The 18,465-nt window shown below is 42.6% G+C and overlaps 1 protein-coding gene across 1 annotated transcript in view; it reads right to left on the minus strand.

Annotated features, from left to right (window-relative positions):
* The window catches only part of LOC137355764 (voltage-dependent P/Q-type calcium channel subunit alpha-1A-like), a 644,715-nt gene that overhangs the window by 48,481 nt on the left and 577,769 nt on the right, over positions 1–18,465 (minus strand). Inside the window, exons 45-47 of the mRNA XM_068021264.1 lie at positions 18,121–18,144; positions 11,573–11,708; positions 7,375–7,488 (exon numbers count right to left, since the gene is read on the minus strand). Of these exons, the coding sequence (XP_067877365.1) occupies positions 7,375–7,488; positions 11,573–11,708; positions 18,121–18,144 (274 nt within the window). The remainder of the gene's footprint in view (positions 1–7,374; positions 7,489–11,572; positions 11,709–18,120; positions 18,145–18,465) is intronic.

Genomic DNA, 18,465 nt, shown 5'->3' on the forward strand with positions numbered 1-18,465 from the left:
TCCTCATCAGTACCCCATTCTTTAAATAGTAACAATCAGGGACTCCCTCTGCTTCACTTTCAGACTGGGCAGCCTGTGCTAACTCTCGCAATACTGGGTCAGACCATTGAGCCTCAGCTAGGGAAAATGTATGTAATTCAGTCCCTGGGTCTCCTAACTTTCCAAAGAAAGTCTTGGACGGGCAGACCTCATGGTTGTCTGCCTGCAGTGCCAATGCAGTCTCCTCTAGGGGAGTTGGTTTGATCATGGCTTGATCCACTACACATTCAGCGAAACTGCAGGGGTCCGTCTCCTGCCACTGCCCTGTTTCTCTGATTTCCTGCGGTCTTACTTTCTCTACTGAGGGGAGGGGGGGCTACCAGGTCAACCCCGTCCACAGGCAAACTAGGGACAATCCCTACGGTCACCAGTCCCGAAACTAGGTCGCACTCTAGGCGCACCCAGTGTACAGGTACAGGCATACACTGCCCTCCAATACCATTCACCACCATTCTGGTGTTCACTGCACTCTCTGGGGGAAATGTCAGGCCTTTCCCCAGTAAAAGGGATCTAGTGACCCCTGTGTCCCTGAGAATTACAATGGGCTTGCTTGCTCCACTCGAGGGGTATGGGGTTAACTTTCCCTTAAAACACAAAACCCTGAAAACCTTCAAGAATCCTATAAAATTTTCCTGCACTTGCAGCCGTAAGCTTCCTGGGTCTCACTCGTACTGCAGTTAAAGCCACAGCTTGTTCTGCTGTGCTTTCCATTAGGTTCCCATCTTCACTGAGTGGGTGTGCCCTGGTAAACCCACAGGTTTTCCCTTTAGTTTCCAGCAGTCAGCTTTTAAATGCCCTGCTTTATTACAATGGAAGCACACAGGTCTCCGGGTCTCACTCTTTCTCACAGCACCTTCCGTTTTGGCTAGAGGAGGGCCCCCTGTGTCTCCTGCTTTCCTTTCTCTCCCAGGACTGCTTGGGCTCCTATCACCTTCCCACCCTTTGTCCCTTTCAAATTTGTAGGGGTGATTAGTAAAGGTTCTTGCCTGGGAAACTGACTTATAGATTAAAGCAAACTCATCAGCTAAAACGGCCACTTGCCGGGCTCTCTGAACCCGCTGCTCATCTACATGGGTCTTTATTGAGAATGGGAGAGAGTTTTTAAATTCCTCTAACAGAACTACTTCTCTGAGATTCTCATAGCTGAGCTGTACTTTAAGAGCCCTCAGCCACTGGTCAAAAGCCAGCTTTCAAACTCCAGATAAGTTTGATTAGCTTGCTTCTTGAGGGTTCTAAACTTTTGGCAATAGGCTTCAGGTACTAATTCATATGCCCCGAGGATAATATTTTTTATCAGTTCATAATTTGATAAACTCTCATCTGACAATAGGGAATAAACCTCACGGGCTTTTTCCAGTTAGCTTGCTTTGTAACAAAAGAGGCCTGGTCTCAGCTGGCCATTTTAACTGCTTTGCCAGTTTCTCAAAAGACACAGAAAATGTTTCTACATCTTCCTCATTGAATCTTGGAATTAGTTGAACTAGTTTGAACAATTCTGTACCCAGCCCTGAATTACGCTCCTCCATATTGGCCATGCTTTCACTGGGGTTACTCTGTCGCCCCCGAGTTAACTCAAGCCACTTCAGTTCTCTTTCTTTGCATTCTTTCCAGAATATTCTTCTCTCTCTCTGTCTCTTGTTCCTTCTCCTGTCTTTCTTCTCTCTTTTTGTTCACGTTCCTTCTGGAAGGCTCTTTCTTGCTCCCTCTCCTGTAATTCCAGTTTCCTCTGTTCCAATTGTATCTTTGCTAGCAATACCCTGTCTGGGTCTGCTTCTAACCCTGTTTCTGCTTCTTCAGATTCAAGGGAAAAATGGCTCACCACTAGCCTTAGGAGTTCAGACTTCCTAGCCTTGCCACGTGCAGTGATCCCACACGGCTCAGCCATTTTCCTCAACTCCTCCATAGACAGTGCTTTTAACTTATCCCAAATTACTTCACCCTGGCTTGGGGAGCTACTAGCTTCAGTTGCAGATATGTTAGTATTCAAGCACACACAACCACAAGAAAACCTGTATGAAATCTTGCTCTTTTTGATTGGGAACAATTTGGCTTCCCACTTCTTGTTTGTCTGTGGGTCAATTCCGGACACTAGCACTCAAATTACTGTTATGACCAGGTGAGAAAAGTGTCTTGGGGTCCCTCTCAGCCTTCACCTGGTCTTACTGTAACAGGGTTTAATTTTAAACACACCGTGTTTTTAGCTCCCCCTTGGTGAATCCTTGTTCACCGCTTTCCAATTATAAGGCAAAGAAACCAGCACAAACAGGCTTTCTTGGGTTTAAAAAAGAAAGGTTGAAATTTATTAAACTTAAACTCTAATTCAGATGACATCTACAGATACATGATGCGCCAACTTTAGCATGTGTACACGATACACACATGCAAATAGAGACAGAAAAGAGCAGAAAAAAATAAAGTGGAAAAGTTTGAGGCAATATTTGAAGAGTTTGTGTTATGGTTCTTCGAGCTCACTGTAGAGTCCTTGATTGTAGGTAGTTCTTGCTTTTCGTTGGAATGCAGTATTCTTCTTAAACCTTGTTCGCTGTAGGAGACTTTTCTCTCTTGGGGTTCATGTGTCTACAGTGGATTCAGAGGCTTGCGAGAAAGAGATGGGAGCAGACAGGAGAGATCTTCTCAGTCCAGGAGCAGTCTTTTTGCTCAAACTCTCTGTGGCTAGTTCAAAAAACCCTGGAACGGCCAGTTAGTCATGTGACCTGCTGGTCCAACCAGTCCTGGTCCCTGTGGATTGCATCACCCCAGCAGGCCCTGGAATGCGCTTCCCCATCCCCTCACTGTCCAGTGATCAACATCCATTGTGGGTTGGTGTGTCAGGGAATGGTCCTTTGTCTGCACAAGCACCGCCTGTTAGTATGCAAATGTTTTTTTTTTGCCACGGCTGATCTGTTCAACAAGTCATTTCCTCGCTCCAGCAACAGTTAAAAATCAATGTTCATATGACAAAACCAATGTGCCTCATTCTTGGCAGGTTGGGGCCTACATGACAAATATCCTTTTACTTACTTTTGCCAAGCAACAGCTGAAGAATCACAAGCAGATTAGGCACAGATGTTCCCTGACCTGCTCAGCATTTCTAGCATTTTCTGTTTATAGGCCATAATATGCACTCCACTCAGCACTATCCAGTTTCGGAGTGGAGTGTTAAATGCATGCTTTGGGCTCCTCATTCACATATGTAAGGAGAATAATGCTAGTTTTAGGTGGTTGCTGAGGACACTTGAAAAATTACTGAACAAAATTGGGATTGGATGTATTTTAGGCACCCTTGGGGATGTGAATGGCAGCAAAAAACATGGCACAGTGGGGTTCAATTTCTTCCTCACTGGGTGCGGCATGCTCAATCTGATTGGCTGAAAGAATCTGTGCTGGACTTGGAAGTGTCACTGTGCTGCTTTCAAATTTTAATCAGGGGTTTTTGAAAAGATGTCTGTCCTGTTAAATTTTGTAACTGTGAGTGTGAAAAACTTCATAAGCAAGTGAAATGGAGAGCAGGATATGGAAAGAATGAATCAGAATGAACAAATGTGGCAGAAAGTACAAGAGAACATTAGTGAAAAGGAAGCATGAAAAAGAGAGCAAGAAAAAGGGAGAATGTATAGAGATGGTGAGAATAAATGCAGGGTCTGGAATGTGAAGGAAAAGGAGGCAAAAGTGAAAGCTTCAATGTTAGAGAAAAATTTATTCCTTCGTTTCAGACTAGGGTTCAGTCTTTTCAGTTCAGTCCTTAGAGCAGAGAAGGCTGAGGGGGGACCTGATTGAGGTATACAAAGTTATGAGGGGCATAGATAGGGTAGATAGGAAGAAACTTTTTTCCCTTAGCGGAGGGGTCAATAACCAGGAGGCATAGATTTAAGGTAAAGGGCAGGAGGTTTAGAGGGGATTTGAGGAAAAATGCTTTCACTCAGAGGGTGGTTGGAATCTGGAACACACTGCCTGAAGGGGTGGTAGAGGCAGGAACCCTCACAACTTTTAAGGAGTATTTAGATGAGCACTTGAAATGCCATAGCATAAAAGGCTACAGGCCAAGTGTTGGAAAATGGGATTAGAATAGATAGGTGCTTGATGGCCAGCACAGACACGATGGGCCAAAGGGCCTGTTTCTGTGCTGTATAACTCTATGACTCTATGAGTTGTGTTATCGTGCAGGTTTAATGTAGTTGACTGCTTTCCTCCCTTAATCTAAAGGATATTTCCATTGCCAAAATCTATTTGTCATCCTTCACTTTTCAGAACAAATTATGACTGGTTTTGTGCTGTAAACATATGTCTGTTCAGGTATGGTTGGAAAATTAATTTGAATTAAGATTCATAACTGCCATCACAGAACGCTTCTGTCCCCTCTACTGAACCTAAATCTTAGAGCCGAGGGGCCAATAATCCATCTGACTCCATCATCTTTATTAATTCTTTTTTGAAGATCTTTTTTCTATAGGAGTTAATTTCCTTTCAGAATTACAAACATTAGCACATGTTGTGATCATCTTTCCTATCAATTGAACTAGTATTAGTGCAGCCATTCAATGCATGGTTGAATTTCTAGTTGGATATTTTAGAGATCAAAAATGCCCATATTGGACAGTCCGTCAATATGTTTAGAAATAAATATTAGCACAGTCTAGAAGTTCTACCACTAGATGTCTATAGCATAAATAGTAAATACTACAATGATATATTTATCAAATAAGCTGGAGACATTTTGAGACAAATCATCACTACTGCACCAAATAATTGCCCACTGTGACTTCAAGAATCCAGCACTGAGCTCCTGAAAACTGGGCACAGGAATTTGCTTGGACTCCTAGTTTCCGAATCCTTGATCTAAAGACCCTTGCCAAAATCCATTTAGAGAGAGTGTTGTGGAACTTTGGGCCTGATTTTTTTTAACTCAGTCAAAACCCATTCACTCACAGAGTAAAAATCAGCCCTTGGTCAATGTCTACAGTTGGAGAAGAACAAAAGGGCAAAATAATCACCATTACTCGCAAGTCATGTGCTTACGAAATGGTGTAATAATGCAAACCATGTATTCTGTAAGCTTGTGCTCAGCCATTAGGCAACATCAATAACGGCTTTAGGAATGCTGATGACAAACACAAAGCCTTTTAGTTAACATCGAATGGAAAGGCCTACGCATCTTCAAAAAAGGATGTGAAAGAATGTTAAAGTGTCATTGTAACAACAAAGACATCATCGTCAAGATATCACCTTCTCAGACGCTATCAATAACTGCTGTAATGTCGTTGGAAGACATGGAGAAGAGGGAATCATGGTCCATATACATGTTTCTATACTTATAAGATTTGGAAGAACATCCCAGTCTGATATTTGGTCTTTACTGAAGTAACTGGTTTCAAGCAAGGTGGTGCAGAGGGGGCACAAAAATTGGTTTTAGTGTCTTTGAGCTTGGGAGGGCGAAATTTAATTTTGCCAGAGTTCCCATTCTCAATCACTGTCTAATGATTCACTGCTGGAAGGTCTGCATACAATGACGTCTAGAGACGGCAGGAGGAGCCTCAGTTAGATTAGTGACTCTTGCAGGAATGTGGTCTTTGGATGATTTCTTAGTGAAATATCTTTGTTTTCACAATGTTTCAGTTTAAAATGTTGTGTTGATGCAGCCTCATCATGAGCACTTGATTTGAAGATCCAAGTCCAACAATCATGATGAGAGTCTTCACTGAGTCAATTATGCTCAAGATCTTAAAGATCCACTGTCAAACACCAAAAGGAAATTGTATGGCACAGATTATCAGAAACATTCTTGCAATGTTAGCAGGTTATCCCTTCCTATGGGATGCTTGGGGAATAGTGGAGAAGTTAAAAAAAAAAGAAAATTTAAAACATGCAGATGAAAAAGGCAAACAATCCCTCTTGTAAAAACAATGATCTCACTTTAACTCTTTCAGCGCTGCATTACCCAAGGATAACAACATCTCCTTTTAAAAGGAATATTCTTTTCCTTGTTAGGAATCAACATTTGAAAACTCGCCTTATCTTTCCATAAGCCTAGTTTCATGATTTGGGCCTTATTGAGTTGCACTAAAATGCAGGTTCCCTGATTGGTTCTACATTCCAAAGTCAAAGTTCAAATATTCACAACATGCACCAAAAAGAAATAAAATCTTAATATAGATTTAGGCAGAAAATGCTCATCCTTTCTCCCTGTAAATCAGCAGCAACCAAATGGCAGCATCCAATGGACAGCACCTAACTGGCAGCACCGAATCGACCGCACCCAACTAGCAGCACCCAACAGGCAGCACCCAACAGGCAGCACCCAATGGACAGCACCCAATGGACAGCACCCAACTAGCAGCACCCAACTAGCAGCACCCAACAGGCAGCACCCAACAGACAGCACCCAACTAGCAGCACCCAACTAGCAGCACCCAACAGGCAGCACCCAACAGGCAGCACCCAACGGACAGCACCCAATGGACAGCACCCAACTAGCAGCACCCAACTAGCAGCACCCAACAGGCAGCACCCAATGGACAGCACCCATCTGACAGCACCCAATGGACAGCACCCAACTGGCAGCACCGAATCGACCGCACCCAACTAGCAGCACCCAACAGGCAGCACCCAATGGACAGCACCCAATGGACAGCACCCAACGGACAGCACCCAATGGACAGCACCCAATGGACAGCACCCAACTAGCAGCACCCATCTGACAGCACCCAATGGACAGCACCCAACTGGCAGCACCCAATCGACTGCACCCAACTGGCAGTACCCAACTAGCAGCACCCAACTAGCAGCACCCAACAGGCAGCACCCAACAGGCAGCACCCAATGGACAGCACCCAATGGACAGCACCCAACTAGCAGCACCCATCTGACAGCACCCAATAGACAGCACTCAATAGGCAGCACCCAACTGGCAGCACCCAATCGACTGCACCCAACTGGCAGTACCCAACAGGCAGTACCCAACAGGTAGCACCCATCTGACAGCACCCAATGGACAGCACCCAGGAACATGATCCTCACATGAGACTTTGAATGAAAATCATGTCTTTGAAAGTTATGCATTTGCTGCTCCTCCATAAAACTGATTGCTGATTGACACAGGGATTTCTATCTTGCAACATGGAAATTCTTAATGTCAATGCCCCTTTAAAGATTTTATTTGTTACTATTCTCTCCCCTGCAAATAAACTAAAAGAACAATTCATTTGGGCGTGTTAATAATCTAACGATTTCCTCTGTGATGCTTTTAGATGAGAACTCATCTGGCACTGGTTGCATTGAAAGAGTTAAAATACTGGAACATGATACAGAATGCAGCAGAGTACATCTCACTGAGCTCACTTGGTTTTCTGCAGGTAGCCGTGGCATGGAGGCTGCTCGACTTTGGCCTTCCATCGGGAGGTAATGATCGCTGTCCGAGTAGCCGTCCCTCCCCATTTCTTGCATCTCCACAGCCTGCAATACAAAGCCAAATTTGGGGGGGTATTAAAGGGGAGGAAACGTCAGCCTCAGCTGGAACTGAGTGAGCTGGAAGGCTCCTCGTACTATCTGCTAAACCTGAGTGTAAATCTTTCAGGAGTATACCCCACTACATGCTTGATGGGTTGACATAAACAAACATAAAAAAAATGGGGGGAATTATTATAATTTAGAAGGTGCACACATTAGAGGGATGTGGGCATTGCTGGTAATATCGGCATTTATTGCCCATTCACAGCTGACCTGAGAAGATGGTGGTTGACTGTTTTCTCGAACTGCTGCAGTCGGTATGGTGATGGTACTCCCACCAATGCTATTAGGCAGGGAGTTACAGGATTAACCCATCAGTCGCATAACTTAGATCTAAGTATTTATATCTGTTTTAATTATTTATCTTAAATTTTATGATAAACTTTCTTCACATTGGCTTGGGCGCCATCAATACTGGGAATAGAACATTTCTCCACTTCCTGTCTTCAGTAACATCATCAAACACTTCCAAGTCAGGCAAAGCGTAGCTTAGTTACAGAATAATGTTCCCTCTACTGTGTTACAAAAATGCTTTTAAACTTCTGCATCTGCCAGTGGGATGTTTCCAGTCTCCACACTATTGTCCTTCACAAATGTCCTGTTTGAGCGCCGATTTTAGAACCTAAGGAATTATTGGTAGGCCTATGCCCATTGTGAACTGCATTGAGATTGTCCTAGTATAAGAGCAAAGTACTGCGGATGCTGGAAATCTGAAATAAAAACAGAAAATGCTGGAAATACTCAGCAGGTCCAGCAGCATCTGTGGAGAGAGAAACAGAGTTAATGTTTCAGGTCAGTGGCCATTCATCAGGGTCACTGACAAAGAGTCATTGACCTGAAACGTTAACTCTGTTTCTCTCTCCACGGAAGCTGCCAGACCTGCCAGGCATTTCCATCATCTTCTGTTTTTACTTGAGATTGTCCTAAACTCACATCATGTGGAATTCTTTCAGCTGCCAGAGAAAGGAAACTTCCATTCAAATGAGTACGGGCTTAATTAAAACCCAGCCACAGAGGTAACGAGATAGTGCTCCATCCCACGTGTCGTTGTGGTTAAACGTCTAGCTTCTCAGTGGCAATGTAAAGTGCTGCAGTATTGTCAAAGCTGTCAGCTATTTCAAGTTATGAGAGGAATTCATGAACAGGTATACACAGAGGAGTACTGAAGGTTCTGTGCTGGTGAGTAGACATCAACTCCTAATTAGCATCAAGACAGACATCAGTCTCACTTGTGGCAACCAGTACTACCACACCTTCTAACTATGGTCTTATTAACAATGAAATATGACAAGCTTATTATAATATATTGATAGAACGCCTCATCTCATTGCTGAAATGTCTGAAAGTGCTTCACATAATGTATTGCTTTTGGAGTGTTATTATGTAAGCTATCACAACATGGGCAACACGGATCATAATGGTTACCTGGGAATAACTGCAAGTTAGTAGTCTCACTGGGTGGGGCAGGCAGTACAGATATCATTGAAAATTTCAAGAAAAATCCCTGAGTGGTGAGATTAAATGTCTTGAAATCACGGCAGGGTATCACTTATTCTTGTGACGTAGAGTAATTTAGTTATTTTAGGATGAATTTGATTGAGTTCCGATCTATTCTTGTACGGCAGCAGCTTTATTGACGTTTATTGAGAAACAATTTGTAGCTATCAGGGGATTCCTTGGTCAACAGGTTTTAGATTGCTGTGTCATATAGTTTATTCTGTAGTATATGGTATAACGGGGGGAGGGGTGCTGGTTAGCTCAGTTGGTTAGACAGCTAGTCTATAATGCAGAAAGACGCCAACAGCATGGGCTCAATCCCTATACTGGCTTTGGTAGTTCATGGAGGTCTGCCTCCTCACCTCGCCCCATGCTTGAGGAGTGGTGACTCAAGCTATACATCACCAACTGTCTCTCTAATGGGGAGAGATGCATATGGCCCTTTGGGACTATGGCCAGAGCAACATGGTACAACACCACTGGTGGGAGGGTATAATTACTGTGCGACTTCAGTTGAAGCCAGGCTAGAGGCCAGGGTATAATTGAACCAGGTGTAATGCAGTCCCCATATTTAAAATCATACATTCTGTCCCTATTTTGATATTTCCATTATAATTCCTGTGTCCACACTTATAATGGAAAATGCCTCTGTAAACATTTTGGACTATAATTACATCTTCCCCCCCATCCCCTTTATTCCCCACAGTATACGTGATGCAGTCCCTCCTCTAGTGGAAGAATGTAATTCCAACATGACAAGTTTACTGAGGCATTTTCCATTATAAACATTGCCATAGGAATTTATAACGAAAAAAAATTACAAGAAGTGCATACAGACATAAGCTTTTTAATATATTATAGATTTTTTAATAAACCATTCACTTTCTATAAGTATCACATTTGCTCTTGCAACATTTTGCTGTCACACTATCTCCATCATGTTTTGTTTATTATACCCAATATAAAACAGAGTATCCTCTGACTCGCCCCGAATAACACCATGGGTGATCTCCAAGTGGCATATAACATAAAATATACTATGTTTCATGATCTGCTGCTGAAAAGATCTGAAGGGCTAGACTGTGGCACAGCACCTTGATCCAAATGGAATGATGTATTGTTGTGTACTTTTAGGCCATACAGTCTTAATGCTGATTGTCCCTTCCCCTACCTCACCGACCGTCTCTCCTGTGCTCAGCATGTACACCTTATGGTGGCAAATGAACAAAATAAATTACAAATTTTTAACTATATGAATATTATCCTGACCAATATTTCTGTCTCAATTAACAGCAGAAAACAGTCATCCTGTTGTTTGTATAAGGGAGCAGTCACACTTGTCTACATAACAACAGTCAATGCATTTCAAAGTAACTCACTTTAGGTGAAGGGATGTGACAAGGTGCTAAATAAATGTACTTCCTTTATTAAAGAACAAATACCCTGGAGAGTTTTAGGTGTAATTCACTGTGGTGAACTGTTTAATATAGAACTAGAATACCTAACTGGATAACTGCCAGCAGGTTAATTGATGAGATTTTGGCTCTCAAACTGGTAATCTCCTCAAAAAAGACATCTACCTACTTTGAGGCTTACATAAAGAGCCCAGGGTGATATAAAGCACGTACGAAATACAACCACCACAGAATGAGTCCAGTTACAGAATGGCACTAGCAGGGACTGGCTAGCAGGTCAAATATCGGGCCACTCAGCTGGGAAATGGTTTATTTGTTGGAGCTAAAAGGTGAAAAATAAGAAAGAAACAAATAAAAAGTTGAGATGGATATAGGTAGTTCTTGTGCCTTCAAAAGTCCATGAGCAGAGCTCCAGTACACTGGTATTCATGATTGCCCATGTTCCAACTTTCCAGTCTCAGCCATGCTGTCAGGACGTGGTGGGATGGTGTGGAAGGACAGATGCTTCCCAACAGGGAGGAAAAGAAACTCAGAGGATGAAGCTCTACCTGTAGCTTACACACAACTCCACAAAGCCACCTGTAGAGCAGCATTGGCAGAGGAGTTTTCTGGAGCAGCCTTTTGAGACCTAAAGGATAACATTCTCAAAATAAGATAAAAAACACTAACAATTATTTTCAAGAAGTCAGGAATACTAGCAGCAGTTTAAATATTTACATTTTAAATTGTTAAATAGAATAAAATGTCTCAAACTACTTTTAGAAGTTAACTTTCAAGCCTACGGTACTGCAGATGCTAAGTCATTATGAAACAAGATTGCTGTCAGTTGGAAGCTCCAGAGTGTCTAACCTGACATATGGCTACAAATGGTCTGTAGGGGAAGAAGAACATGATATGAATGTACAAGGCTGCAGAAGCCAGTGTTTTCTGATTCTGTCAGTAAAAAACATTTAAACTATTGTTAATGAACCAGTCTAGAACTGGCAGGATTCAGGACATTTGTGGCTAGCAAATTTTTGCCAGGATTGAAACACACGACCACAGGATTATAAAGTGAGCATCTTAACTGTTGTGGTCCCAAGCAATAAAACTGTGAGATTTGTTTTGACAACTTATACCTGAGAGTTTGGCCGAGTGTCTTCTATTTCCTCCGATCGACCTCTTTCAGGACTCCAAGCCCCTGTCTTCTGAGACATTTTTTGAGCCCGGTCTGTGACCCAAGATTGGCTTTCCTTCATAATCCCATCTTGCGTGCTTTGGGAAGAGAAATTGTGCATTTAATAAGGACATATACACAAAGAAGAAGCCAGCAATCAATACTAGGCAGAACATCTTAGACATCATCTACCCAGTGGCATATTAAAGGAAGACATGGCTTCAAGTAGCAGTAGTTTGCCCTTCCAGCAATGCTGGAACCTGGGTGGGGCGGAGATTCTCGTGTAATTTAAAGAGGGGTGGCACTTCTGACTGAGGCTTTGCAGGGTAACTACTAGTGACAAATAGTGGGCAGGAAAAGAGGAGTGAAAAATCATGTTTCAGGAAAGTTACTAATTATTTTGCATCTGGCACCCAAATTCTTCTGAAGTCTGAAGCATCCCCTCATTCACTCTCTGTGCATCTGGGCAATGATTTATTTCCTGTGGATTCATCAAGGTGAGGGATGTCAGTGCCAAGCACAGCAACGTTTTCTTGCATATTTTGCAACTGATATCTGCTCAGGCCAACTTTGGATCCCAAAAAGGACAGAACAGGGCACTTTCTAAATGGTCAAAGCCAGAAACAGTGGAGGTCAAAAGAGACCTGAGGGGTCAGGTACACAGATCATTAAAATGTCATGAACAGGTACAGAAAAATAATCAAAAAGGCTAATGGAATTCTGGCCTTTCACAGGAGATTAAATGTGGACTGAATGAATAGAGTGTATACCATGATTGAATGAGATTGATGGGCTGAATGGTCTTTTCTTGTTCCTGCTTTCTTAACTTCTTAGGGAAAATGTGTGAGTACTTTTCTCTCCGTTCTCTCTTGGTCTGTCTGCAGCTGAGGGGCCTGCTGACAGGTTTCTTCCCATTCTTCTTTGAAACCATTTGTTGCAAGGGTTAGGAGAGTGACTTGGGGCCCTGCGGAGATTCATCAGACCTCACCTCTGTGCCTTCTTAGATAGCATTGTTAAAAACAGGAAACCACCACAAAGTGGATCACAGATACAAATTGCATCACTTCATTTTGGTTTGCCTATATCCTCTATTATCTCAAAAGATTGTGGTTTTTAACAGAATCTTTTTTGCCTTCCTTCTGCTGCCCCCCAACAATCACGGACCCCACATCCCCCTCCACGTTTTGTAATTCATGCTGGAATATTATCCCATGGGCAGTGACAATTATTTGCCATGTTGCCCAAATCGCCAGTCTCTACGCATGGGCTTAGAAAGTAAGCACCAAAAGGTCTGCTGACTGTTGGAAACTACAGCTGGCTTCAACAATGTCTTTACCTGATATTCACACACATTAAACATTCTCCGGTGCACAGTGGCAGCAGTGTGTACCATCTACAAGATACACTGCAGCAACTCACCAAGGCTCCCTCGACAGCACCTTCCAAACCTGTGATCTCTGCTGCCTAGAAGAACAAGGGCAGCAAGTGCATGGGAACACAACCAGCAGCAATTTCCCCTCCAAATTACACACCATCTTGACTGGGAACTATATCGGCCGTTCATTCACTGTCACTGGGTCAAAATCCTGGAGCTCTCTACCTAACAGCGCTGTGGGTGTACCTACACCACGTGGACTGCAGTGGTTCATGAAGGTGGCTCCCCACTACCTCCTCAAGGATACTCAGAGATGGGCAATCAATGTTATCCTTGCCAGTGATGCCCACATCCCATGAACGAATAAAAAAAAACTGTAGTTTGCATCAGGGGGCCGCTGAACAGGAATCAGAAGCAAAAGCCTTGCCTGGCATAAGCTGTGCCTACGTGGGAGAACTAAGGCCAACTTTAGCAATCTGCAAACCAAAATGTAAAATGGGCAATATCCACTGTCATTTTGACTAACAATGTTAAAACGACAAGTCTAAAGGCATTGTGTCTTAATGCACGGAGCATTCGCAATAAGGTAGATGAATTTACAGTGCAAATAGATATAAATGGTTATGATATAGTTGCGATAATGGAGACATGGCTGCAGCGTGACCCAGGATGGGAACTGAACATCCAGGGGTATTCAATATTTAGGAAGGACAGGCAAAAAGGGAAAGGAGGTTGGGTAGCGTTGTTAGTAAAGGAGGAAATCAATGCAATAGTGAGGAAGAATATTGGTTTGGAAAATCATGATGTGGAATCTGAATGGGTGGAGCTAATAAATAGCAAGGGGCAGAAAACGTTGGTGGAGGTTGTCTCTAGGCCCCCAAACAGTAGTGGAGATGTAAGGGATGTCATTAAACAGGAAATTTAGAGACGCATGCAATAAGGGTACAACTGTAATCATGGGTGACTTTAATCTACATATTGATTGGTCAAACCAAATTAGCAATAATACTGTGGAGGAGGATTTCCTGGAGTGCGTACGTGATGGTTTTTTAGACCAATATGTTGAGGAACCAACTAGAGAACAGGCTATCCTAGACTGGGTATTGTGCAATGAGAAAGGATTATTGTTGTGTGTGGTCTCTTGGGGAGAGAGCGACCATAACATGATAGAATTCTTCATTAAGGTGGAGAGCGAAGTAGTTCAATCCAAAACTACGGTCCTGAATCTAAATAAAGGAAACTACGAAGGTATGAGGCGCGAGTTGCCTATGGTAGATTGTGGAACTTTACTAAAAGGGTTGACTGTGGATAGACAATGGATAATATTTAAAGAACGTGTGCACGAATTACAACAATTATTCATTCCTGTCTGGCGCAAAATTAAAACCAGAAAGGTGGCTCAACCGTGGCTTATAAAAGAAATTAGGGATAGTATTAGATCCAAAGAGGAGGCATAAAAGCAGCAAGTCTGAAGATTGGGAGCAGTTTAGAATTCAGCAAAGGAGGACAAAGAGGTTGATTAAGCGGGGGAAAGTAGAGTATGAGAGTAAACTTGCGGGGAACATAAAAACTGACAGTAAAAGCTTCTATAAATATGTGGAAAGAAAATGATTAGTGAAGACAAATGTAGGTCCCCTACAGTCAGAAACGGGGGAAATTATAATAGGGAACAAAGAAATGGCAGAACAATTAAACACATACTTTGGTTCTGTCTTCACAAAGGAGGACACAAATAACCTCTCAGAAATGTTAGGAAACAAAAGGTCTAATGAGAGGGAGGAACTGAAGGAAATCAGTATTAGTAAAAAAAATAGTGCTAGGGAAATTAATGGGGTTATAGGCTGACAAATCCCCAGGGCCAGATAATCTACATCCCAGAATACTAAAGGAAGTGGCCCTGGAAATAGTGGATGCATTGGTGGTCATCTTCCAAAATTCTATAGACTCTGGAGCAGTTCCTACAGATTGGAGTGTGGAAAATCTAACCCCACTATTTAAAAAAGGTGGGAGAGAAAAAACAGGGAATTACAGACCAGTTAGCCTTACATCAGTAGTGGGGAAAATGCTAGAGTCTATTATAAAGGATGTGCTAGCAGAACACCTGGAAAGCATAAACGGGATTGGACAAAGTCAGCATGGGTTTCTTCTTTCTTTCTTTCTTTTGGGCCTCCTTATCTCGAGAGACAATGGATACGCGCCTGTTTATGAAAGGAAAATCATGCTTAACAAATCTACTGGAGTTTTTTGAGGATGTAACTAGTAGAATAGATAAGGGAGAACCAGTGGATGTGATGTATTTGTATTTTCAGAAGGCTTTTGATAAGGTCCCGCATAAGAGGTTAGTGTGCAAAATTAAAGCACATGGGATTGGGGGTAATATACTGGCATGGATTGAGAATTGGTTGACAGACAGGAAACAGAGAGTAGGAACAAAAGGGTCTTTTTCCGGGTGGCAGGCAGTGACTAGTGGGGTACCGCAGGGATCAGTGCTTGGGTCCCAGCTATTCACAATATATATTAATGACTTGGGTGAGGGAACTAAATGTAACATTTCCAAGTTTGCAGACTTCACAAAGCTGGGGGAGACTATGAGCTGTGAGGAGGATGCAAAGAGGCGCCAATGTGATTTGGACAAGTTGAGTGAGTGGGCAAATGCATGGCAGATGCAGTATAACGTGAATAAATGTGAGGTTATCCACTTTGGTTGTAAAAATAGAAAGGCAGATTATTATCTGAATGGTGATAGTTGGGAAAGGGGGAGGTGCAACGAGACCTGGGTGTCCTTGTACACCAGTCGCTGAAAGCAAGCATTCAGGTGCAGCAAGCAGTTAGGAAGGCGAATGGTATGTTGGACTTCATTGCAAGAGGATTTGAGTACAGGAGCAAGAATGTCTTACTGCAGTTATACAGGACCTTAGTGAGACCACATCTGGAGTATTGTGTGCAGTTTTGGTCTCCTTATCTGAGGAAGGATGTTCTTGCCATGGAGGGAGTGCAAAGAAGATTTACTAGGCTGATTCCTGGGATGGCAGGATTGACGTATGAGAGATTGGGTTGACTAGGCCTATATTCACTAGAGTTTAGAAGAATGAGAGGGGATCTCATAGAAACCTATAAAATTCTAACAGGACTAGACAGGCTAGATGCAGGGAGGATGTTCCCGATGGCTGGGGAGTCCAGAACCAGGGGTCACAGTCTCAGGATACGGGGTATGCCATTTAGAACCAAGATAAGGAGAAATTTCTTCACTCAGAGGGTGGTGAACCTGTGGAATTTTCTACTGCAGAAGGCAGTGGAGGCCAAATCATTAAATATATTCAAGAAGGAGATAGATATATTTCTTAATACCAAAGGGATCAAGGGATATGGGGAGAAAGTGGGAATAGGGTACTGAATTAGACGATCAGTCATGATCTTTTTTGAATGGCGGAGCAGGCCCAAAGGGCTGAATGGCCTACTCCTGCTCCTGTTTTCTATGTTTCTATGACTGAGATTCAGAGTTAGTCTGATCCATACATCTAACTGTCTGATTGGAATCTCAATGGAAAGGTTTACTATTTCAGGTTAACCTGTTGAGTAGAAATGATTCTTAAGAAGCTGTTTGCAGCCTGGCACCAGTAGCTTTGCCTGTTCTAAAACACTGTGGAACAGCTGGAATGTTTTCTGTAGTGCCACAGCCACAGTGTAAGCATATTACTGGGCATGTCCTGAAACTAATATAATGTCACTGTTAAGCAATTATGTCATCAACACCTTAATTTTCATTACTATAAACAGCATTTTTTTTCTTCACTCCTGTAAGAAAGAACATAGCTTTCACCTCCCACATAGAAAAATACTGTGAATCACAATCTTATTCATCCAACAAAGTCTTTCTATTATTATTATTTATTATACATTATTAAGCCAACCAATTGTTGGATTGAATGTGAAAAGAACTTGGGGGAAAAAGAAAGGAGTGGTGAGAATGCGGAACTCGCTACCACATGGAGTGGTTGAGGTGAACGGTATCAATGTATTTATGGGGAAGCTAGATTATACAAATGAGGAGGAAAGGAATAGAAGCATACGCTAGTGGGACAAGGCCAGTGTGGAGCATAAAAACCAGCATAGACCTAATGTGATGAATGGCCTGCTTCAATGCTGTAAATTCTATGCAACTGTTTAAGAGTATCCAATCCAGTTACTCTAATGAGAACATTTAGAAACGTTGATCGGATGGGGTTCAGCATTATTAACAAATAAAATTGGATTCTCAAGTTCAACGTGGAAATAGTAATCACAGTCCCAACTAGGAAACTTGGGTACAAATCCCAATTCTAACTAGATTTAAAATAATTTTGTGGAAGAATTAGAGGGGAGTTGAGGAGAAAATGTTTCATCTAGAGGGTGGTGGCACCTGGAACACACTTCCTAAGAAGGAGGCAGAAACCCTCATCGCATTCAAAAAGCACCTGAATATGCACTTGAAGTGCCGTAACCTACAGGGCTACGAACCAAGAGCTGGAAAATGGGATTAGGTGGGATAGCTCTTCCATCAGCACAGTCACAATGGGTCGAATGGCCACCTTCTGTGCCGTAAATTTCTATAACTCTATTATTCTAACGAGGAACCCAAATATAAATTACAATACTAACTAGGAACTGAGTTTAAATCCAAACTAGGAGACTCAGATATAAATTCGATCCCTAAAAGGAACATAGGAACAGGAGTAGGCCATTCAGCCCATCGAGCCTGCTCCGCCATTCAATACGATCAGGGCTGATCATCCACTTCAATGCCTTTTTCCCCACACTATCACCATATCCCTTTATGTCATTGGTATTTAGAAATCTGTCAATCTCTGCTTTAAACATACTCAACGACTGAGCTTCCACAGCCCTCTGAGGTAGAGAATTCCAAAGATTCACAACCATCTGAGTGAAGGAATTTCTCCTCATCTCGGTCCAAAGTGGCTTCCCCCTTATTTTGAAATTGTGTCCCCTGGTTCTAGAGTCCCCAACCAGGAGAAACATCTTAGCTGCATCTACCCTGTCTATCCCTTTAAGTATTTTGTAGGTTTCAATGAGATCACCTCTCATTCTTCAAAACTCTAGAGAATACAGGCCGTTTCCCCAATTTCTCTTCATTGGACAGTCCCGCCATCCCGGGAACAAGTCTGGTGAACCTTTGTTGCACTCCCTCTATGGCAATAATATCCTTCCTAAGGTAAGGGGACCAAAACTGCACACAGTACTCTAGGCGCTGTCTAACCAAGGTTCTATACAATTGAAGCAAAACGTCACTACTCCTGTATTCAAATCCTCTTGTGATAAAGGCTAACATACCATTAGCCTTCCTAATTGCTTGCTGCACCTGAATGTTAGCTTTCACTGACTTACTGATGAGGACAACCAGGTCCCTTTGTACATCTACACATTCTAATCTCTTACCATTTAAGAAATACTCTGCACATCTGTTTCTCCAACCAAAGTGGATA

This window comes from Heterodontus francisci, chromosome 43 (genome assembly GCF_036365525.1).
Source record: "Heterodontus francisci isolate sHetFra1 chromosome 43, sHetFra1.hap1, whole genome shotgun sequence".
NCBI classification, from domain to species: Eukaryota; Metazoa; Chordata; class Chondrichthyes; order Heterodontiformes; family Heterodontidae; genus Heterodontus; species Heterodontus francisci.